This window comes from Cucurbita pepo, chromosome LG08 (genome assembly GCF_002806865.2).
Source record: "Cucurbita pepo subsp. pepo cultivar mu-cu-16 chromosome LG08, ASM280686v2, whole genome shotgun sequence".
Classification (NCBI taxonomy): Eukaryota; Viridiplantae; Streptophyta; class Magnoliopsida; order Cucurbitales; family Cucurbitaceae; genus Cucurbita; species Cucurbita pepo.
The window spans coordinates 260,463-282,496 of record NC_036645.1 but is presented as its reverse complement, the minus strand read 5'-3'; the positions used below and the strand labels follow the sequence as shown (position 1 = coordinate 282,496).

General features: G+C 38.0%; 3 protein-coding genes across 5 annotated transcripts; 2 read left to right on the top strand and 1 right to left on the bottom strand.

Moving 5' to 3' along the window:
• The first annotated feature begins 1,351 nt into the window (after positions 1-1,351).
• LOC111800908 lies at positions 1,352-6,630 on the top strand. Its single transcript, XM_023684823.1, has 11 exons — positions 1,352-1,393; positions 1,463-1,592; positions 1,694-1,827; positions 2,080-2,282; positions 2,515-2,808; positions 3,749-3,807; positions 3,900-3,936; positions 4,190-4,261; positions 4,356-4,506; positions 4,587-4,718; positions 5,955-6,630. Exons 2-11 carry the CDS (start codon positions 1,463-1,465, stop codon positions 6,342-6,344), a joined length of 1,602 nt encoding a protein of 533 aa, XP_023540591.1. The 5' UTR covers positions 1,352-1,393; the 3' UTR covers positions 6,345-6,630.
• A 3,133-nt stretch (positions 6,631-9,763) lies between these two features.
• LOC111800911 (histone chaperone RTT106-like) lies at positions 9,764-10,970 on the top strand. 2 transcript variants are annotated; one of them, XM_023684829.1, is made up of 2 exons: positions 9,764-10,076; positions 10,382-10,970. In XM_023684829.1, exons 1-2 carry the CDS (start codon positions 9,809-9,811, stop codon positions 10,768-10,770), a joined length of 657 nt encoding a protein of 218 aa, XP_023540597.1. In that variant the 5' UTR covers positions 9,764-9,808; the 3' UTR covers positions 10,771-10,970. The 2 variants fall into 2 exon arrangements, with proteins under 2 accessions (XP_023540597.1, XP_023540596.1); XM_023684828.1 differs by having other exon boundaries at positions 9,764-10,057; positions 10,417-10,796.
• Positions 10,971-12,258: 1,288 nt separating this feature from the next.
• Positions 12,259-20,913, bottom strand: LOC111800909 (probable hydroxyacylglutathione hydrolase 2, chloroplastic). 2 transcript variants are annotated; one of them, XM_023684825.1, is made up of 9 exons: positions 20,895-20,913; positions 18,379-18,489; positions 17,703-17,882; positions 16,990-17,193; positions 16,161-16,284; positions 15,346-15,446; positions 14,812-14,886; positions 14,617-14,715; positions 12,259-12,561 (listed from the first exon to the last, which is right to left on the bottom strand). In XM_023684825.1, exons 2-9 carry the CDS (start codon positions 18,433-18,435, stop codon positions 12,415-12,417), a joined length of 987 nt encoding a protein of 328 aa, XP_023540593.1. In that variant the 5' UTR covers positions 18,436-18,489; positions 20,895-20,913; the 3' UTR covers positions 12,259-12,414. The 2 variants fall into 2 exon arrangements, with proteins under 2 accessions (XP_023540593.1, XP_023540592.1); XM_023684824.1 differs by lacking the exon at positions 20,895-20,913 and having other exon boundaries at positions 18,379-18,572.
• Positions 20,914-22,034: the final 1,121 nt, after the last annotated feature.

The following is a 22,034-nucleotide window of genomic DNA, read 5'->3' as shown; positions in this document are numbered from 1 at the left end:
TCGATAAACTTTTTTCAAAAATATTTATCGTAACTGGATTTTAGAAAGAAACCTTTTAGAAATAGTCGATGATGAGGAATAATGACCCATGATACTCTTATAAAAAATTATGAAAAAAAGTAGCCCGTCGTGCGGGTCTCCTGTTGGAGCCCGCTATGCCAAAAGCGAGAGAAATTCTATCCCTTTTTTCTTTTTTCGTCTCCATGTTGCCACATCAGAGGGACATGGGGACGTAAAAAAGGGATCCTATCAACTTGTTCTGACCTAGGATAATAAGCTCATGAGCGTAGTCTTCACGTCGAGAACTGAAAGAAGACGAGAACTGAAAGAAGACTTCCATCTCCAAGTTTAACTCGTGAGAAAAATTAACTTGTGTTTTTTAAAATGACCAAGGGTACCCTTTAAAAATGATGAAAAAAACTAATTTCTAATGGGTACTAGGGGTCATTTTTGTAATTTTGAAAATGGCTACAAATTTCTTTTGTTGTTTCTTCTCCACTCTCTTTATAACATTATTAAGCAACCTCTGACCTAAAATATTTCAAGCTTTTCACACACATGAAGAATCTTCAAGGAAACCATATTCCCACTCCATGCCTTGAGATCGACTAGGTTCTAACCATCTTCATACTCATAATTACGGAAGTAAAAACGGTACTTAGTTTAGTTCCTTCTTCTTCTTAGCTCAACAATTACAGAGTAAAAAATCGATTCATCAACTTTTTACTCGTTGATTTGTTTTTACTTAAACCATCGATTTTTTTTAACCCACGAAAATGTTCGAATAAACATTAAACTACAAACTTGAGCTAAACGGTTCAAAACTCCATCGAAATTCAACTAACAAGGTTGCCTTTTTCTCCACGTTTCTCGCTTTAACTTCCTCACCTTGAAAATTCAACCCAACCCTTCAAAATTCGTAATGAACCCAAAAAAAATTCCTAAAGAGATGCTTCATTTTGGTCACAAATTCTAATCGCATTTGAAAAACGCTGCGGGATTGCCAGGAACCACGTACCTTCACAATGAAATGATATTTTTCATTTTATTTTGTTTTTTATTTCTCCATAAGTGTCTCTATTAATGTAATAACGTATTCATCCTCTTGTCTTTCTCAGACCAACCTGCAACTTTCCATGTGGTTTGGTCTTTTTTCCTCCTAAAAAGTGGGAGATGTTGAGATTATTATTGAATTCTCTAAGATTTCCGTGAAGAATTTTTTGAAAAAATTCAATTTCTAATGTATTGGGTTTTGGATTTTAAATTATTTTTTGTTCCTTTCTTGTAAATTTGGTCATTCTGTTTCTTAAAACCAACTTCACCAAGCAAATCTTTTTTCACTTTCTTCCCCATTTTCTCTGCTTCCAAACTAAACTACTAATTCCTTTAACAGGTAGGCTGTGTTTTTTTATTAAAAAAACATACAATTTTTATGATTAAAATGTTTTTTTTCCCTCTCCAGATGATGGGATCAAGAAATGGAGTTAAAGGGTTCATAATTCCTCTGATTTGGATGTTCATCAGTTCATCCTGGATTTTCCCGGAAACTGTGGGACAGAAAATTTCATCCTCCAGCTCTCTAATACAATATGGTAAAAATGGAGTCTTTTTCAAAAACAATTGATCATCAAAGGAAGAACATGTTGGGTTTGAAACGATTTTGAGTATCATTTTGGTGGGGGGTTTCTTGCAGGGAGAGATTCTGTGCAGAGAAATGATGGGTTGGAAGCACTTGAGGAAGAAGATAATACTGTTAGAGTTGATCCTTTGAACCATTTCAAGATGTATAGAGGTGGATATAACATCACCAACAAACACTATTGGAGTGTAAGTTCTCTTTCTCGAGTTGGGTTCGATTAAATTATGAAACTTTTTCGACTAACTTACTTGTTTGAGTCGTAAACTTATCAAAATCGAAGAACTTTATCTCGATAGCTCAATTCAAACAACTTAAATCAATCGTAAAGATCTCTAGTATAGATACTTATGACTTTTCATTCTTAATAAGTTCAAGTTGGTTTGGTTCAATCAAACTACGCTATAATGTGTTGACGTTTTCGTGTTCTTTGTTCTTTTCAGTCAACAATATTCACAGGAGCTGCAGGGTATGGGATTGGAGTGGCCTGGCTTGTGTGTGGAATAGCATATGGAGGATTTTTTGCAGCAACTTTGTGTTGTGGCAAGAGAAGGAGCAAGGGAAAGTTGAAGAAAATGTCACATTGTGGGGACAAATTTTACCTATGGACCATTCTTTTGGCTACTTTCTTCACAATTTTGGCTCTGTAAGTGTTTCGAGCACTCGAGTAGGTTGATCGTTAGAATCATGTGCTAGTTTTACTAGACAAACATTAGTTGATTTGACACGATATGATAGATAACTGGTCAAATGAAATAGACAGAACACTGTTTAATCCCGACATACGACATGACTCATATCAAGAGTTAGTTAGAAGTATACGGAATCATAAACGAACGATCTAAAAAGTGTATTGAGTGTATGATGTGTGTGGGCAGGGTGGGATGTGGATTGGTGATTGTAGGCAGCAGTAGATTTGATAGAGAGGCAAAGGATGTGGTGAAGATCATAATAGAGACAGCCAATGGGGCATCAAACACTATACAAAACACAACTTCAGCTATGAAAGACATGATTCATAACTTAGAAGCTTCTAAAGGAATTGGAACTCATGAGGAGGCAGCTGCTACAACTTTGACTTCTACCTCTCACAAACTTGATGCTCAAGCTGCAAATATTCAGTGCCAAGCCAACAAGAACAGGCGCTTGATCCACAAGGGCCTCAACATAATGTAACTCTCTTCTCCGACCTCGTCTTTCGACTTTTCGTTTCATATCTAATACATTTTTGGTTTAAGAAAGCCTCAACCGGTCTCTCGAAAGTTGTTTCAAGAGAGTCCTTTACGACCCTGTCATGCATAGTCATCTCTTCCTCGACGTTCTTTTAGAATGGGTGTATCTATGTTGTGCCTCTGAAGGGAAGAGACTCGCGATGTAGCTACTGGAAACTTTGTAACAGCCTAAGACTAGTAGATATTGTCTGCTTTGGCCCGTTATGTATCGACTTCAGCCTCACGGTTTTAAAATGAGTCTACTAGGGAGAGGTTTCCACACCCTAAGTAGGAATGTTTTGTTCCCCTTTCCAATTGATGTAGGACCTCGCAATCCACTTTCCTTAAGGGCCCAATGTCCTCACTAGCACACTGTCTGGTGTCTGACTCTGATACCATTTGTAACAATCAAAACTCACCGCTAGTAGATATTGTTCTCTTTGGTCCGTTACGTATCACCGTCAACCTCACAATCTTAAATGCGTCTACTGTGGAGAAGGTCTAGCCCTACTCTGATCGGTCCCTCACACCGTCCGGTGACTAGCTCTAATACCATTTGTAAGAGCCGGTGACTGGCTCTGGTCGGAGTAGGGCTAGACCCTCTCCATAGTAGACGCGGTTTAAAATCGTGAGGCTGACGACGATACGTAACGGGCCAAAGTGGACAATATCTACTAACGGTAGGCTTGGATTGTTACAAACTTCTTCGGGTGGATCGTTGTCAAGATCATCTCCAATCTGGGCCTCGCCTCTTAGATCCCTAAACTTGACTTTCTAAAATCCCGTTTGATAAACATTTGGTTTTTGAAAGTTCTTCCTTTACATCAGACGAAACATTTGAGCTTTTACCCCTATCTCATAATTTGATAAACATATTGAATGGATGTGTGTATGGGTGCAGGTACATAGTGACTATGGTTACAATTTCCTTGAACCTGGGAGCTGTAATTGGTCTGTCTGGTGAGTTTGTGTGGTTTCTTAAAAACATCAAAAAGACAACTAAATCTGTTCAATAAGTGTTGATCAAAACCTCACTTTTCTGATATTTGCAGTATTTGGGATCCTCAGATTACATAGACTATTTCACAGGTAAGCATCGATATCCACTCCGTCACGAGAAATTTCTCGAGAATGAGAAAGAAACTGTAAAAGTATTTCAAATTTGTACTCCATGATTAAAAGAAGCTATGCACATTTCAAATCCACGTTTGATAGTACTAAGAGGCATCTATGCTATCCATGTTTCTGTCCCGGGATTCCGGGTGCATTCGTGCATCGACTTCTAACAAAATCCAACCAAACACAACATATAACACGACATCCTTAAACATTTTTCTTGCAGCTTCATTCTACTGTGCTGGTTTCTAACAGTCGTGTGTTGGATGCTCTTTGGCTTGTATCTTTTCTTGAACAAGTAACTCTATCTCTCTGCTATGTTTTAAAGAACAAGATTTAGTTTGTTCATAAAAAACAAAGAAGTTATATTGTTTTTGGTTGTTTGGTTTCAGTTTCTCAATAGACAGTTGCAGAGCTCTTGAAATGTTTCAAGAAAATCCCAACAACAATAGCCTCAGTTCTATTCTCCCATGTGAGCAGCTGCTGACAGCCAAATCAGCTCTAACTGATGTTAGCTCAGAGATTTATGATCTTGTTAATCAGGTAATGTTTTTTTTTTTTTTTTTTTTTTTTTTTTTTTTTTTTTNACCCTTTGAACCTTTGAATTTCTTTTGTTTTTGCAGGTCAACACACATATTTTAGTATCATATCCAGACATTGGTTTGGTCTGCAATCCTTTCTCAGAACCTCCATATTATGAATATCAACCCAAAAACTGTGCAGCGAACACCATTCGTATCCGAGATATCCCCAAGGTAAATATGTTTGGATGTACGTACTATGTTATTGTTAACTTTAGGTTTCAATCTGTAACAGCTCAAACCCACTTGAGTTTTCCCTTTTGGGCTTTCCAAAACGTGTTTGTTAGAGAGAGGTTTCTACACGAATGCTTCGTTCTCCTCTCCAACTGATGTGGGATCTCACAATCCACCCCCTTAGGGGCCAGTGTCCTCACTAGCACATTGTGTGGTGTCTGGCTTTGATACCATTTGTAACAGCCAAAACCCACTGCTAGTAGATATTGTCCTCTTTGGCCTTTCCCTTCTAGGCTTCTCCTCAAGGTTTTAAAAGCGCGTCTGCTAGGGAGAGGTTTTCACACCCTTATAAGGAGTGTTTTGTTCTCCTTTCCAACCGATGTGAGATCTCACAATCCACCCCCTCTAGGGGCCAGCATTCTCGCCGGTACATCTCCCGGTATCGGGCTCTGATACCATTTGTAATAGCCCGAGCCCACCGTGAGCAAAAATTGTCTTCTTTGGCTTTCCCTTTCAGGCTTCCCCTCTAGGTTTTTAAAATACGTATGTTAGGGAGAGGTTTCTACACCCTTATAAAGAATGCTTAGTTCTCCTCTCCAACCGGTGTGGGATCTCACAATCCATCTCCTTGGAGGCCTCTCACACCCGTGTGGGATCTCACAATCTATCCTCTTGGGGGCCTAGCGTCCTCGCTGGCACACCGCTTGGTGTCTAGTTTTGATACACCATTGTAACAGTCCAAACCCACTACTAGCAAATATTGTCCTCTTTGGAATTTCCCTTCCGGGCTTCCTCTCAAGGTTTTAAAAACGTGTCTGCTAGGGAAAGATTTCCACACCCTTATAAGGAGTGTTTTGTTCTCCTTTTCAACTGATGTGGGATCTCACAATCCACCCCCTTTGGGAGCCCAGTGTCCTCGCTGGTACATCTCCCGGTGTCTGGCTCTGATACTATTTGTAATAGTCCAGTCCCACCGGGAGCAGAAATTGTTCTCTTTGGGCTTTCCCTTTCAGGCTTCCCCTCAAGGTTTTTAAAACGCGTCTAATAGGAAGAGGTTTTCATACCCTTATAAGGAATGCTTCGTTCTCCTCTCCGACCAATGTGGGATCTCACAAAATCTATATGGTTTCACTTTAAGTTTCTACCTAAAAAAGCGTCAAACAAAGCGATATTTGTTGACATTTCCATCGATACCGATACCAGTACCGATCTCTATGGACATTGTTATTCTTTCAGGTGCTAAAGCTACTCACATGTTCTGATGAAAGCAATGGAGGGTGTGAGAATAGGCAGTTCATGTCGAACTCAGAGTACAAAACGGTGGAGGCTTACACAAACTCAGTACAAGATTTCTTCAATGTGTATCCAGGCATGGAAAGCCTTGTGAACTGCCAAACAGTGAAGGATGCGTTTTCAAAGATCTTAGAACACCATTGCAGGCCTTTGGAGAGCTATGCCAACATGGTTTGGGCAGGCCTTGTGTTTGTCTCAGTTGTTATGCTGTGTTTGGTTTTGATTTGGACAATCTCAGCAAATGTTGAGCATAAACTTCACCCTTCAGCAGATGCCTCAGTGCTGCCCAATTCTTCAACTACTCCAAAGATGATGGAGATGTCTACCCTTTGAGATCTTAGCTCGTGTTCTAAATTAGGATAGAATCAATCGGTGATCCGAAGAATCTCGCGTAAGCGAGTTCTCGGTATGTCTAGGTTAGACCCGACACGTATTTTTCTTTACACGTAGGCTAAATTATACAAAATATTGCTCATGTATATAAATCATTTCAGTTTTGTCTATGATTTGAAACTTGTTAAGTTATAACCAAAATTGAGACGCAGTCATTGATGTTCATATGATGTTTATATAAACTAATATGATCCGTCCTGATTAGGGGCATGATTCTTTGTAACAATCCAAGCCCATTGCTTGCCGTTATCGTCTGCTTTGACTCGTTATGTATAACCTCAACCTCATGGTTTTAAAACACGTCTATTATGGAGAGGTTTTGTAATAGCTTAAGCCCACCGCTAGCAGATATTGTCCTCTTTGGGCTTTTCCTTTCGGGTTTCCCCTCAATGATTTTAAAATGCGTCTACTAGAGAGAAGTTTCTACACCCTTATAAAGAATGCTTCGTTCTTCTCCCCAACTGACGTGGGATCTCACAATCCACCCCCTTTAGGGCCCAGCGTCCTCGCTGGCACTCGTTCCCTTCTCCAATCGATGTGGGACCCCCCAATCCACTCCCCTTGGGGGCTCAGCATCCTTCCTGGCACACTGCCTTATGTCCACCTCCCTTCAGGGTTCAGCCTCCTCACTGACACATCGCCCGATATCTAGCTCTAAAACCATTTGTAACAGCTCAAGTCCACTGCTAACAAATATTGTCCTCTTTGGGCTTTCCCTTTCGGGCTTCGTCTCAAGGTTTTTAAAACTTGTCTGCTAGGAAGAGGTTTCCACACCCTTGTAAATAATGTTTCGTTCTCCTACCCAACCGTCGTGGAATCTCACAAGTTTTTACACCCTTAAAAGTAGTGCTTCGTTTCCCTCTCCAACCGATGTGGGATCTCACAATCTACCCCTGTTGAGGGTCCAGCGTCCTCGCTGGCACACCGCTCGCTGCCTAGCTCTGATACCATTTGTAATAGCTCAAGTCCACTACTAGCAAATATTGTTTGTTTTGGCCCGTTATGTATGACCGTCAGCCTCGTGGTTTTAAAACGCATATGTAAGGGAGAGGTTTCCACACCCTTATAAGGAATGCTTCAGCATTCCCCTCTCCAGCTAACGTGGGATACCACAATCCACCCCGCTGAGTAGTTACATTCTTGTATCAACCTCAAACACAAACACACAATGTTGAAACAAATAAGAAGAAACTGATATATCCAAGAGATGAATGGGTTGTTTCAGTTAGTGAACCTTTTCCTTTGACCAAATTTGTCACTGCTACCTCTTCACTCATTGCTATATGTTGTTTTTTTAAACAGAAGAATAGTGAAAAGAACAGTTAGGAAGTGAAGAAACAGACAAAAAAACAAGAAGAAAACAGGAAGGGAGAAACGATGATGGGTTAAAAAGGTGAAATTGAAATGGGATAAGAAAGCAAGAATAAAGAAGGTTTTAAGTTTGGGAGAGAGAAACGGTAAGAAATAGAGGGGAAAAGCGATGGTAAATTTATTGTAATAATCACGAGAAAGCAACATGAAGATGAATATGAGTGGCAGAGTTGGGTCTTTCTCTTCTTTTTTCTTCTGCTTTTGGAATCTTTTCTCTGAAACTATTCTCTGTGACTCCGACATTATCTCTCCCTCCCTCTCTCTCCCTAATATTCCTTCTGCCATCAACATCCTCCCAAAACTCATTCTCTCTCTCTCTTTCTCTAAGAATCTGACTTTTTATGCTCTCGAATCTTTCTCTCAAACCATTCTCTACCCTTCAGACACTCCATGTCTCTCTCCTTCAAGTGGGGGAAATTCATCCTATTCTATAAGATTATGTTTGAGAGTGATGTTTGAAAGTGTTTCTGACTCAATAATGTCATTGTGATTGGAAGAATCAAAGAGTTTATTATCAAACTTCTAATAAAGATTATGTTTTGGAGTGATTTTCATCTTGTTTATGACTATTTCTCCACTCAAACTTATTATTTTGGTTACCTAACTTGTTTACAAAAGTATTCTAGGAGTTCTATGGCACAAAATTCGTGTAAAATGTTTTTACTCGTCTCCTACATAGAGGTTTCCACACCTTTATAAGGACTGTTTGGTGTTTAGCTCTCATACCATTTGTTATAGCCAAACCCACCTCTAGCCGATATTGTCCTTTTTAGGCTTTTCCTTTCGGGCTTCCTCTTAATGTTTTTAAAACGCGTCTATTAGGGAGAGGTTTTCACACCCTTATGAGGAACGTTTCTTTCTCCTCTCCGACCAATGTGGGGTGGACCCTTACGAGGAACGTTTCTTTCTCCTCTCCGACCGATGTGGGATCTCACAATCCACCCCACTTGAGAGTCCTAGTTTGGTGTTTGGCTCAACAAACCCACCGCTAGCAGATATTGTCCGTCCTCTTTGGGCTTTCCCTTTCGGGCTTCCCCTTAAGGTTTTTAAAACGCGTCTGTTAGTGAGAGGTTTCCACACCCTTTTAAGAAATGTTTCTTTCTCCTCTCCAACCGATGTGGGATCTCACAATCCACCCCACTTGGGAGTCTAATGTCCTCGCTGGCACACCGTTCGATGTATGGCTCTGATACAATTTGTAAGAGCCCAAGCACACCGCTAACAGATATTATTCGCTTTAGCCATTACATATCACTATCAGCTTCACAGTTTTAAACGTGTATGCTAGGGAGAGGTTTCCACACTCTTACAAATGGGTACTCATATCAACAACAAATGTAGACATCTCCTTTTCCTTCGTAAGTTGTTCGAGAATGCCCACTTAACCTTCTCTAAGATGTTCATAGCTCATTCAAGATTAAAATTTAACTTCATCCAATCGTCCCACTCTCCTAAATCGTTTAGAAAATCACAGGCTCTCGTTGTAGGATGAACATTTTATTCGTGTCATCTCCAACTCGACCCTAACTCTCCCAAGTGATCATCTCATTGCATCCCTACTTATTAACATTATTGCATTCGAATGATTGAATAATTTCATTATTTTTTCTCGTTATTTAAAATAGAAAGTTTTGAAATATTTTAATTAATTTAATTAAAAATACTTAATCGAAAATCATGTTCAATAGGATAAGAAAAGAAGAGAGAACAATGTTGGAGAAAGCTGCGGCATTCTTTTTGGTAAATGCGTTAATTTTTTCGAATCACCTTTCCCGAAACAAAGAACAAAATCCACGCGGTCTCTCCGCGCGTGGACGTGCAATTCCCATGATCACATAATGCGTCCACGGATGATGGTCGACAAGACGTCCTGGACCCCAACTGAGTTGTTCCGGTAAGATTCCCACGCGCGTAAGCGTCCTCTTCACGCCCACACATTAATTAATTATTTATTTATTAAAAAGAAAAAAAAAGGTTGTTAATTTCCATCTCCCATTTTCTTTCTTTCCTTCTGGTTCCTTCATTTGTTGTTCATGTTCTTAAGCTTTGGTGGGTTAGTAATGAGTACACCTCCAAATATGGCAACAATCACAGCCGCCTTAGAACGCTCTCTTCAAAACTGTTCCTTAAGCCGCCACCGCCGCCGCCATCATGATCATCATCACCAACAACAACAAGCCCCAAATTCCTCTTCTTCTGATCTTCTTCAACCTCCCACCACTTTGGACCTCAACTCCCATATCTCTCTCCCTTGCCACTGGGAGCAGTGTCTCGACTTAAAGGTTATCTTTTTTGGGTTCAGTTGATTATTATTGGGAGAGAGTCTCAGATGAGCTAATTTAGGAATGATCATGAGTTTCTCCTTTTGGAAAGCCCAAAGCTCTTCTGGGAGGGAGTAGTTAATTCAGGGAATGATCATGAGTTTATAAGTAAGGAATACATATTCATTGATATGAGGCGTTATTCCTACAAAAACTTATTAGGGTTTCGTGTTTGGGTATAGAATTCATGGAAAGGAAGGAACTTTAAGGGGGTTTTTTGAAATTTTGTTTAATGGGTTTTGTTTAAATGTGAAGGGTTGCTTATAATTTGAAGAGAATATGGAGAATGTGAGGTTTTTTGTTTGTTTTTTTTTTGGCAGACGGGGGAGATTTACTACATAAACTGGAGGAATGGAATGAAGGCGAAGGAAGATCCAAGGTCTATCACAGAAGATCATTATAGTGAAGATTACTATTACTCGGATGACGATGACGATGATGATAGTGACGAGTCGTCGACAGAGTCATCGAATAACAACAATGAGAACAACAAGAACTATGCAGCCATGGAAGAACAGGAAGAAGAAGAGGAGGAGGAGGAGGATGTGTTGGTGGTGGCAGGTTGCAAGAGCTGCCTAATGTATTTTATGGTGCCAAAGCTTGTTGAAGATTGTCCAAAATGCAGTAATGGTCAGCTTCTTCATTTTGATCGCTCTGAAAATGAGATTCCATGAATGACACAACTTTCCACTTGCTTTTCTTTCTGGGTTTTCCTTTCTTTGGCTTTGATTCATGGGGGAATGAGAGGAAAAAGAAGAGAGAGAAAAACCCTTTTCATTTTTGCCTTTCAAATTGTTTCCATGTGTATTTGTATTTGTCAGAAAAGGAGGCCAATGGGTTTTGGTTTTGGTTTTAGTTTTGGCTTTTGTTTTATAAATTTCTTCATTTTTTGTTCTTCTTTTTCAACTCTAATCATGTGAATGGGTGTTGAATTGCAAACAAACCTTAGTTTAATGGAAATAGAATTTCAAGAAAAGAATCAAACCCTAAACAAGTAATAATATATTCTAACAACACTCTTATTTTTCAAGTTTTGTATTCATTTAAGGTAGTTTCGTTTGTTCTCGGGTACAAACTTTCATGAGGTTTTTTAGTTCAAACATGCTAAGGTTGAGAATGGAATTCTTAATCATTTGGTTGAGATTTTAATAGTTTAACGAGATGAGTTATAGCGATAGGGTACAAACTTTCACAAGATTTTTTAGTTCAAACATACTAAGGTTGAGAATGGAATTCTTAATCATTTGGTTGAGATTATAATATTTTAACGAGACAATTTATAGCTGCATGCATGCAACCTATATTCATTTTGGATTCCAAACTTTTGAGTTTATTTCCTTCTAACAAATAGATAATACCAACTCTGAGTATGCATGAATGTAGATATGTATCCATGAGTAGGCATGAATGTAGATATGTATCCAAGATAAGCTAGTTGAGGCAAGCATTTATGAGTATACTATATAGGACAAGATAATAGTAATGACCAAAACTCTTCCTCTTTTCAATCTTTTTTAATACTTTCTTTTCTTCTTTTAAAAAAAGTCCAAAGAAATATATATATATAAATATAACCAAGTGATGTTACATGGCTACTAATTTGTTGTTATTTCATAACATGAGTTGGTCTAATTATATAGATTGAGCAAATGAATATATGGAGACTGAACATTGTTTGCCATTTTCATTTGTAGGGAGGAGAGAGACAAATAATTCATTAAAGTTACTATCCAATTGTGCTGAAAAAAGTCATGGCAAAACCATCAAACCCAAGGCCCTTGTGTTGATCTATTGCATCAAGAAACCTCACCTTTCTTCTAAATTATTTCGAGCAAAAAAGGAGAGTCCATATCAATATTCTCTCAAAGATGCATGGGACACCAATCCACACCCACAACCAATAAGAGATGGGAGAAGAAACATCCTCTTCCTCAACCTGACTCTCTTTACATTCTCCAATGTTTCTCCTCTTAACCAACTTAAACTCCAACATAACTCATACTATATTCAATTGAATTCTAGGCACAACTACTATGGCTTCACCACTGTTTCCAACATCTAAACCTAATATCCAACACACCAAGAAAATTATCTTGTGCTTCTTTCATCGTATAAAAAGAAAGGGAAAGAAAATCGACTCTTCGTGTCAAGAGGTGTGCAAATTAAACTTAAAAAGAACTGAACTGATAATAATGGAACTCAATAGGAAATCATGAATGCAAACATCCCGTTAACTTATTTTACACAGGCAACTGCTAATCTATCATCCTATACATGAAAATGAACTCTTCCAACCCCTTTCTTTTTTATAGAGGGTGCTAAAATTGATCCTTAGCTTTGCGAATGATACCCAAGACCTCTGCATCATCCGCTGTATTTCGAACTTTTAACGACTGCCGAATTTCTGTACTTGAAGTACGGAGGAACGGATTGCACATTTTCTCCATCTTTAATGTTGTTGGAATCTGTGATATTAAAATCATAGAGTTAAAAACACTTAGGGGGCAATGGAAGTACAATACCAAATGGCCTGTTCATGTCATCCCTAGGTTCAAGGTTGAGATGCTTGTGTGTCTCAGCCTACCAAAATCATTGTTTTTATAGTGACAGTCGAATTTACTGAGCTCACAACATTACAAATAAATCTCCCTAGGATCCACAAAAAGAAATCAAAATTTTTTACTTAGCAAGCTCATGTTCTGCAAGGCATCAACTACCAGTGCTTCGTGTAAACTCAACTTGGGAGGAAAGTTTCTCCTTTTGTATATTTCATGTTTTCAATAAAGTAGTTTTTTTTATACGGAAGAAAGTTATTACGAAACAATAAATTAAGCTGCAGACTGCTAGCTATGGTGCCACTATTAAAAATATTTAATACTAAATTATAGTTTATCATATATATTTGATCTTTTATTACATGCAAATATCTGAATATTTAGTACTTTATCTAGATCTTTTATTACGGGATATTTAGTACTAGATATTTGTCCTCCATTACATATAGGTATCTTTCCATATCCTTGTAATTTATTTGATTATAAATAGAGAATTTTGACATCATTTAGATGTGGATGTTTTAACAAATATTCTCATGGAATCAGAGCCCTTTTTCGATTTAACAACCTCGGTCCTTTCTTTTCAATGGCTTCTGAATCCTCTATTGTTCTTCTCCACCACCACTGCTGGCTTTGACGTCGCGGGAGCAGTCTCCATGGTTGCCGCAGGCGGAGCCGATTGATTACTCTTAGGCTCCACCCTTTTGACCTCCAAATCACCCTTCCCCTTACTCTGTACATACAACCTCACCTTTTCCAACACAATCGGTTTTCCCTTGGCCAACATAGTCTCTTTCATTTCTTCTCAATCTTCCCTTCATCCTTCACAGAAACCCTAAACTCAGGATCCTCATCAGCTTTCTCATCAGAAATATATGAAATCTCTACAAGCCCATCGACCTTCTGCAGAGATTTACCTTCGGAATTTGGGCGCACACTGGCCTCTTCGCCAACCAAGTCGCTGCCAACCTCCTTGCCAAAATCGGCTCCTTTGCCCACTATGGCAACTCTTCTGGCTTCAACACCGTCTTCGTCCTTTACTCCAGGGGACGTGACTCCCTCTCTGTCCATTGGAACTTCACCACCTACTATGGCGCCGACTGCTTCTCCACCGGCTTTGCCTACTGCTCCGTCTTCAGCCTCCACTCCTGACCATTTAAGTGTTGTGAATAGAATCACCGTCTTTGGATTTATCATTGTGGCTCTTCACCTACTTCTGATGGTCTCTTCATCAGTAAGTTAAAATATGCTCGAGATATTCTTATTCGTGCTCATTTGCTCGATAGCAAACCGATCCACAGGGTGCAGACCCCACTCCATCTCCGCCCCTCTCTTTCTTCGTCTAAAATATACCTAGAGTCCGCATTCTCAGTTTCTGCCCTCTTCTTCCTCTCTTCTTCATAGTCACCATCGAACCCTCTCTCTCTATTCTCCTTCTTCCTCTGGGTTTCCCCCTTCTACTTCGTGGGTTAGACATATTCTCGCCAGAGCCAAGGCAGAATCGACGCTGAGCGATGATCCTCTGCAGTTTTGGATGGCCAAGAAAGTATTTCTCTACATCTCCTCCGAACCAGGTTGTGAAAATTTTCATGAAAAGTGTTTATCGACCTCTCTTTGAATTTTTCAGATCCAAACTTCACGTTCATTCAAATCCGACGTCAGCTTGCGGGAGATGTTAAGGATATTTAGTACTAAATTATAGTTGATCATATATATCATAGTTGATCTTTTATTATAGGAAAATATCTAGATATTTTCCTTCCACTACACATAGGTATTTTTTCATTTATTTATTGTTCTTTCCATTTATTACTCTTCCTATATACTTGTAATTTATTTGTTTATAAATAGCTTTCACACTATTTAGGTCTGTGGTTTTAACAAATATTCTCAGCCACTATATACACAAACCATGCTGAATTAAACTCCAAATAATCACCCATAAAATAATGGCCAAGGAGTTACCGTTGGCAAGCCCTTGCTCCGTAGATTGGCAACCTGGGTTGCAAAAGATTTGAGAGCCTCGTTCTTAGGTTCAATGGACAAAGCAAATTTAGAGTTACTCTGCCAAATGGTAATCGTATAATTAGGCATGTGGCATTCGACCTTCAGAAAATGTAGTGTCATAATAAAATAAAATAAAAGCAATAAGTTACTGACCAAAGTATACTCATGACCGCAAAATATGTTTGTATCATCTGGCAAAGAAGTGATCTTTTTTAGGGAAGATAGCATCTGTATCATGCATACTAAACAATTAGAATTCTGCAAATAAAATAATAACCTCATAGCAATTATTACTTAGCATTAGAATCTAAATAACTAGAAGCAATTAAGTCTCTGAGCTTAATTCACATTCAGTAGATTAGCATTCAGCATCAAGTTCACTTTTCACAACAATAGTATTTCCATTACATCGATACTTAATGAGTGACCTAAGCATACTGAACTTGAGTGCCATTTTGTTCATCAGAGAACACAGAACAGGGTGCATGGAATGAGAATAAAAGGAACAGCAGAGAAACTCCCACAAAATGGCACTCAACTTGATTGGATAACAAAAAGGGTAAAAAGTGGATGAAATCAAGCACAGAGAGGCAAAAACCATAAGCAGGTCTAGCAAGAAGAAACGTTTGGACATGGTACTACATTTAGGTAACATCCAATTAAATGAAAAGTGCAAGGCAAACAAACCTGTTCAGGAGTTCCTTCAAAAAGCTTGCCACAAGATAAGCTGAATAATGTATCACCAGTAAAAATTGCTGCTGATCCAGGAAAATAGAAACTAATATGACCTGAATTCAGTTAAAATTAGAAACAAAAAATCAGGCCAAAGAGTATATAATGGTGAGCCAGAATTCCATAGGCACAAACAAATCCACAAGAACTAAGAAACAGAACAACAAACCCACACTGTGTTTTTGAATTTTTCCCAGACACATATTTGAGTTACATAGGTACAACAAAACCCACATCATCAATTTTGCTTTTCTTTTTCCTCGATGAGATGCAAGTTTAAAGAATGGAAACCAAGCAAAAGCCTACAGAAGCAGCATGCCCAAAAACTCCATCTATTTCCCAATAAAGACTCTTCTAGTCATCATCAATACATCGATACTACATATCAAATATTGCAAGACTTCTTTTAGTCTTTTAACTAGAATGATCAAAGAAAAGATCGGCTGTGCGAAGAAGTTATACAAAAGATGTATAAAACTAGAACTGCCAAATAGTAAGTTTTTGAAGAAAAATTATCTCAGAGAAAGCATAATAATTATGAAGAATGATAACGAAAGTTATAATAAAATATGGATAGAGAAGCATCGCTAAATCATATGAAAGAATCTATTATCACTCTCTTGAGACAGATGAAAGAATCACTGTTCTTTTATTCCCTCACTTTTCATGCACATGCAGAGAGAGGAGAGAGTTATAATACAAGAAACAAATCTACTGTACCTATTATCATAAGAGAAACCAATCTAAAAGCAACAAGTAGTAACAAACACCTCGAGTATGACCAGGAGTTTCCATTACGTGCACTTCATGGCCAGCAAACATCCACTTGTCTCCATCTCTTAAGGTTATATCAATTCCAGGAATCCTGTCACGGTCTATTCCAGAGCCAATCACCTACAAACAGCGAAAAGGATATAAAAAATTGAATAAGAAATATCTCAAAGACTATCAAATAACATATGTCAGCATCAAATCCTTAATGCTTAAAATCCAGGCCTTGATTTAAAGGAAAGGTTAGTAACGCCTTTATTTCAAAACAAGTAAAAAAAAAACTCAGAATACTCTCATCAGTACTGAAGTATGTAACATTTCTTGCATATCACAAGGTATGGGGTTCTCATGACTAGATACTTGTGTTTCATATTAAAAAAAATATCCACCTCACTATGTTTGGACAAAGAATAGAATAGCATATAAGCCTACATTCTTTTGGTATCAATAAATTTAGAATTATTTAATTTCTCACATAATTGCCTCAAAAAGGGCTCATGGCCTCTAGTTTTCTTTTTTTTCTTTTTCTTTTTTTTATTTAATAAAAAACCTAACTTTCATTGAGAAAAAAAATGAAAGAATACACAACCATACAAAAAACGAAGCCCACAAAAGGGACCCCAGTAAAGGAAGGGATTCTATCAAGTAAAATGAGACTAAGGGAATAATCACAAAATGACCAGGGACTCATGGCCTTTAGGTTGAATCCATGGAAAACGCCTCAATGACCAACTTTTAGGGTTCAAACATACAATATATACAGGATAGCGCCAACTAGAATATTGGTACAATGCAAAATAATATAATAATAATAATAAATAATCATACCTTCGCTCCGTACCTTGCTTTTAATTCTTCATTTCCACCTGTGTGATCATCATGATGGTGAGTATTAAGTATATATGTCAAATTTCTGTTTTTCTTGGTTAAGGCATCTATAACTGGTAAAGCTTCAGAAGGATCAACAACGCCGACTGTGCCCGTGTCAACATCATGTAAGAGGTATGCGTAGTTATCACGAAGACAAGGTACCTACGAAGTGGAGTAGAGGAAAAGAGAGGTATGCAATTAATGTGCATGCTGGAAGTGTCTAAGAAATTATTGTGAGATGTAGAACCTAGATTGATAGTGGACAGCCAGCATCCTAAACAAGGATTAACTAGGGGTGGGAGCTCAGAAAGAGCATTGGCTAATATCTAGTTCAATATAATCTGCAACCACCTAAATCACATGGACACAGAACAAGAATTATATGTTGTGTAGCTGAGAAGGTTTTAAAGTGACAAATCATGTGTTGCAATCTTTGAAGTAATCAAACTTTGGAAATAAACGCATCCAAAAAAATGAAATGGAGATAAGGCCCCTTCCTATCAAAGAGAAATTCCCTCGAGCAAAATTTTTTAGAATCAAGTCATGAATTGATAAAAGGAAAATAATAAACCAGGAAGTATATCATAAAATCACCACCACAAGACCACCGTGTGGAAAAATAACTAATATGATAGACAGCACATAAACAATTTCCAGATCTAATAACTTACCAGTTCAATTTGCAAGGTGGAGGACATATTGACGACACTGCAAAACTGAGCAACTTTAAGTGAACGACTAGCTCCACGCAACGTTTTCAATGGAGTAGATAAGAGTCGCATAACCCCATATAAAAGGTCTTTTCTAAACGAAAGTTGTTTAACGCTCGGCCAGACACATACGCTTCTCACCTGAAACTCCCATTCGTCAATAAACCATGATAACATTACAGATTCACTACCCACGATGACATGATACGAGACGCGAGAAGGAAGGGCATAAATCATGATGTACAGATCTTAGCAACAAAATTAGCAGTAACAATTACAGGAGCACGTACGAAGATAACAGAGCTTCCACGAAAACAATTTCAGAATCACAAAAATTTCAGACAAGAAAATCAACAAAATCCGTTGTAGATTCATCGTCATACAGGCAGAAAGTAGCGATAGAAATACAACAAGCCAACGAACTAAGACTCGCAACAAAACAAACAGTATCCTCCCCTCACAGAATCACAGATTACGCTGCTTAAACTACATTCGACAGTTGCCACAGGTTAAACCCGATCACATACAAAAAATTCGAACAAAACAATAAGAAAATTCATACAAGAAACATGTGCCACAGCAATTGCGAAACAAAAATGTGCAGAGAAAAAATAGAATAAGGAATACGAAAACGAACCCTAGTGCAAGGCAAGGAGGCCATGGCAGAGGAGGCCTTGGAGATCATCATCTGCATCTTCGTCTTCACCAAGAAGAGAAGATCGAGATCGGTGAGCGAAGAGAGAGAGAGCGCGCGCGCGGTGAAGAAGAGCAGTTGGCGCTCAGATCATAAATATGTGAAGCGAATCCATCCAACTCTCAGCTCCACTACTACGACTCTTATGTCAAATAAAACGCGTTTTTGTTTTTATTTCCGCCATAGCCTTCCTTTTATTAAAATTAAAATTTATTAAATTTTAATTTTCTATATAAGTGATAAAAATAAATACGTTTTAATTTTTTTTTAAAATTAGTTTTACAATTTTATAATTTTATAATTTTATACTTAACCGGTTCAAACACTAACCATTAATCAAGCCGTTAGATGTTTAAACGGTACTCTTCCAACCGGGTGAGACCATGACTTACACAGAGTCACATGTTAATATTGTGTCAACCGAGAACTATCGAGTCCATTGATATATTCATGATATCTCCTAAGTATCGAGATGTCATCTGTCTTCATTGCTCACTCAAACATACTTATTGAGAATCGAACCTCAAGTTAACTTCATATTCGAGACCACTCGAAGGCATGAGCCCTTTAGCAATGCTTATTAAGCAATTATACATTGTTTGTGAAATAATAAATACTTTAGTCTATAACATTAAATGTCACACTAGCCCTTTAAAGCTGAATTGATTTGCTTCAGTATGTAGAAGTCCAAGTTGGTGAGAGTAATTATAGTAATGGTCCACTCTGATGAATAGGTGAAAGTCCCGATCTTCATTATCAATAAACGTCACACTCTAAATCATAAGGTTACAAGGAAGACTTTGTCATTCCTATTAATGTTAACAAAAATTTATACATTACGTGAAAAACTGAGTTACGGTCAATATTTTTCAACAATATTGTGTGTAACGATCAAATTTGATGATGTAATTTCAATCTCAAATTTAAATTATACTCGTTTAATCACGTTTCCTCGAGATACAGTACTTAGAGTACTCTCCATTGTATTACTTGGAAAGATAATATGTCATTGCTCTTAGGTCATGTATCTTTCTCATTCTTTTTTTTGTTTTGCCATTAGATCCAAAGAACAAAATGCATTTCGACCCGTCGTAGTTCCCAATCGTTTCGTGGCACCGTGCACAACAAATGTCGAGTATAAAAGGCAGATGGATGGTAGTAACTTGTGAACAAGCTCTTGTAAAGCATCATTCTCCTGAGTAACCGCAGGCCTTTTCTTAAAAACAAAAAGAACATAGACATGTCTAGTCTCAGTGCCTTCTGACTTGTATGATTGTTTGGGAGGCATGAGGGTGAGATTACAAAGGGATGTGTCTTTTAGTCAGCAGGCGTGAGTCGGACTGTGTAGTGGGTTACTCAACAATGAAAGTTGGGCATTGGGTTGGACTTTGGTCATTGCATTGGCTTTGTAGTGGGCGTCTGGTCTAGCCATGCCACCTAGCAGCTGGCCCTTTCTGACGCCTAGGAATGGAATGGCCAAGGCTGATGATCAAGTTTAGTAAACGCCAAAGGCTAAAGTGGAAGCCCCAAGTCAACTAGAACCCTCTATTCCTACACTTGAGTAGTTGGGGCTATAAGTACAAATATACCAAAGTTAGAAGAACAAAATCAACCATATCCATATCCAAAAGAAAATTTTGAAATAGATTATGTCAGTCTCATGATTTTGAAATGCGTCTACTAGGTAGAGGTTTCTACATCGTATTAAGGAATGTTTTGTTCCCATCTTCAACTAATGTGAGATTTCACAATTCATTCCTTTAGGAGGCTCAACATCCTCGTTGGCACACCACCTGATGTGTGACTTTGATACCATTTATAATACCAAGTCCACCGCTAACAGATATTGTCCGTTTTGGCTCATTACGTATCACCATTTCACTGTTTCAAAACATGTTTGTTAGGGAGAGGTTTTCACATCTTTATTAAAGAATGTTTCATTTCTCTCTACAACCGATGTGAGATCTCACAATCCACCCCCTAGGGGGCAAGCGTCATCGTTGACACACCGCATGGTGTGTGACTCTGATACTATTCGTAACAACCCAAGCCCACTGCTAATCGATATTGTTTACTTTAACATGTTACATATCGCCGTCAGTCTCACTGTTTTAAAACGCGTCTACTTGTAAGAAATGTTTTCTGCTCCTGTCCAACTGATGTAAGATCTCACAATCCACTCCCATAGAGGGCCAACATCCTGGATGGCATACGGCCTGGTATGTGGCTCTGATACCATTTGTAACAATTCAAACTCGCAGCTAACAAACATTATATACTTTGGGTTGTTACACATCATGTCACTGTATTAAAACATGTCTATTGGTGAGAGATTTCCACACTCTTATAAACAATGTTTCATTCTCCTCTGGGACGGATATGGAATCTGATAAGAATATTAAATTATTGGGACAGAAAACCAAGCATGAGGAGAGAGAGGAAGAAAGTTCACTCATGAGAGAGAGAGAGAGAGAGAGAGTTGCAGAGAATGTTGAATTGATGGGTTTAAGAAAAAGGGTGAGCTTTTTTGAGAAGGAGGAAGAGACATCCGATGGAGAAGTGGCAGGCATCCCAATGGCTCAACTTTTATGATAAAAAAACCAACATGTCTGTCTTCTGCTTCTTGGTTTAAAACAGTACACACATTCTTAAATTATGCTTTCGGGAACAACGAAACATTAACAAAGGGAACACACTGTTGAAACACACAGTGGGAAGCACATGCTAAACCTAATCTCCCTTGTAATCTCATTCACAAAACATAATCATCTAACCAAAACTACTCTTTCCTACCTCTTTCTTTATACTTTCTTCTTGCTTTTACTATATTTAATCCAACATTAGCTTAAAACATACCTCTTTTTTCCTACCCATATCCGTTGGAGAGGAGAATGAGCATACGTGTTTTAAAATCACGAGGAGACAATATCTCTTAGTGGTGAACTTAGGCTGTTACAAATGGTATCAACTATGTGAACGAGAATGTTGGATTGAGATTCCACATCTCTTGGAGGGAGAAACAAAACATTCCTTACCGGCGTGTGGAAACTTCTTTCTAACATACCCATTTTAAAACCGTGAGTCTGATGACGATATGTAATGAGTCAAAGCTGACAATATCGACTTGGACTGTTACAAATGATGTCTTATAAGGGTTTGGAAACCTCTCCCTAGAAAACGCTTTTTAAAACAATAAACTGATGGCGATACGTAATGGATCAACTATGGTCCGTTTGTCCTTCCACCCTTCAATATTTATTTTAGTAGCGGAGAATTTGAAAATTAAAATTTTAAATTTTTTTTCTTAATAATAATCATGTTAACACAGCCGCAATTACATGAGATTGTATATTTTGAAATTAAAAGAAAATCTTTCGACCGTTAAAAAATATATATATATATACATTTTAATTAAAAAATTATTATTATTATTATTCTATTTGTTTCACCCATATTATTATTTTTTTATTTTTTAAAGAAAAAATTATAACCATTTTTCAACCATAGCTCTAATTACAAGGGACCACTAACCTTTTCCATTTTTGTCCTATTTATTTATTTTTTTAAAAAAAAAAAAGAAAAAAAAAAAGGAATTTAGG

Bases quoted from the DNA above. Each gene is read 5' to 3' on its own strand.
- LOC111800908 (XM_023684823.1), top strand. From the start codon at position 1,463: ATGATGGGATCAAGAAATGGAGTTAAAGGGTTCATAATTCCTCTGATT. The intron at 2,283-2,514 runs GTAAGTGTTTCG...GTGTGTGGGCAG, and splicing joins TTCTTCACAATTTTGGCTCT to GGTGGGATGTGGATTGGTGA. The intron at 2,809-3,748 runs GTAACTCTCTTC...GTATGGGTGCAG, and splicing joins CACAAGGGCCTCAACATAAT to GTACATAGTGACTATGGTTA.
- LOC111800909 (XM_023684825.1), bottom strand. From the start codon at position 18,435: ATGCAGATGATGATCTCCAAGGCCTCCTCTGCCATGGCCTCCTTGCCT. The intron at 17,883-18,378 runs GTTCGTTTTCGT...TGGGAGTTTCAG, and splicing joins CCTCCTTGCCTTGCACTAGG to GTGAGAAGCGTATGTGTCTG. The intron at 12,562-14,616 runs GTAACTCCTTGG...TTAATATCACAG, and splicing joins GGAGCAAGGGCTTGCCAACG to ATTCCAACAACATTAAAGAT.
- LOC111800911 (XM_023684829.1), top strand. From the start codon at position 9,809: ATGTTCTTAAGCTTTGGTGGGTTAGTAATGAGTACACCTCCAAATATG. The intron at 10,077-10,381 runs GTTGATTATTAT...GAGAATATGGAG, and splicing joins GGTTATCTTTTTTGGGTTCA to AATGTGAGGTTTTTTGTTTG.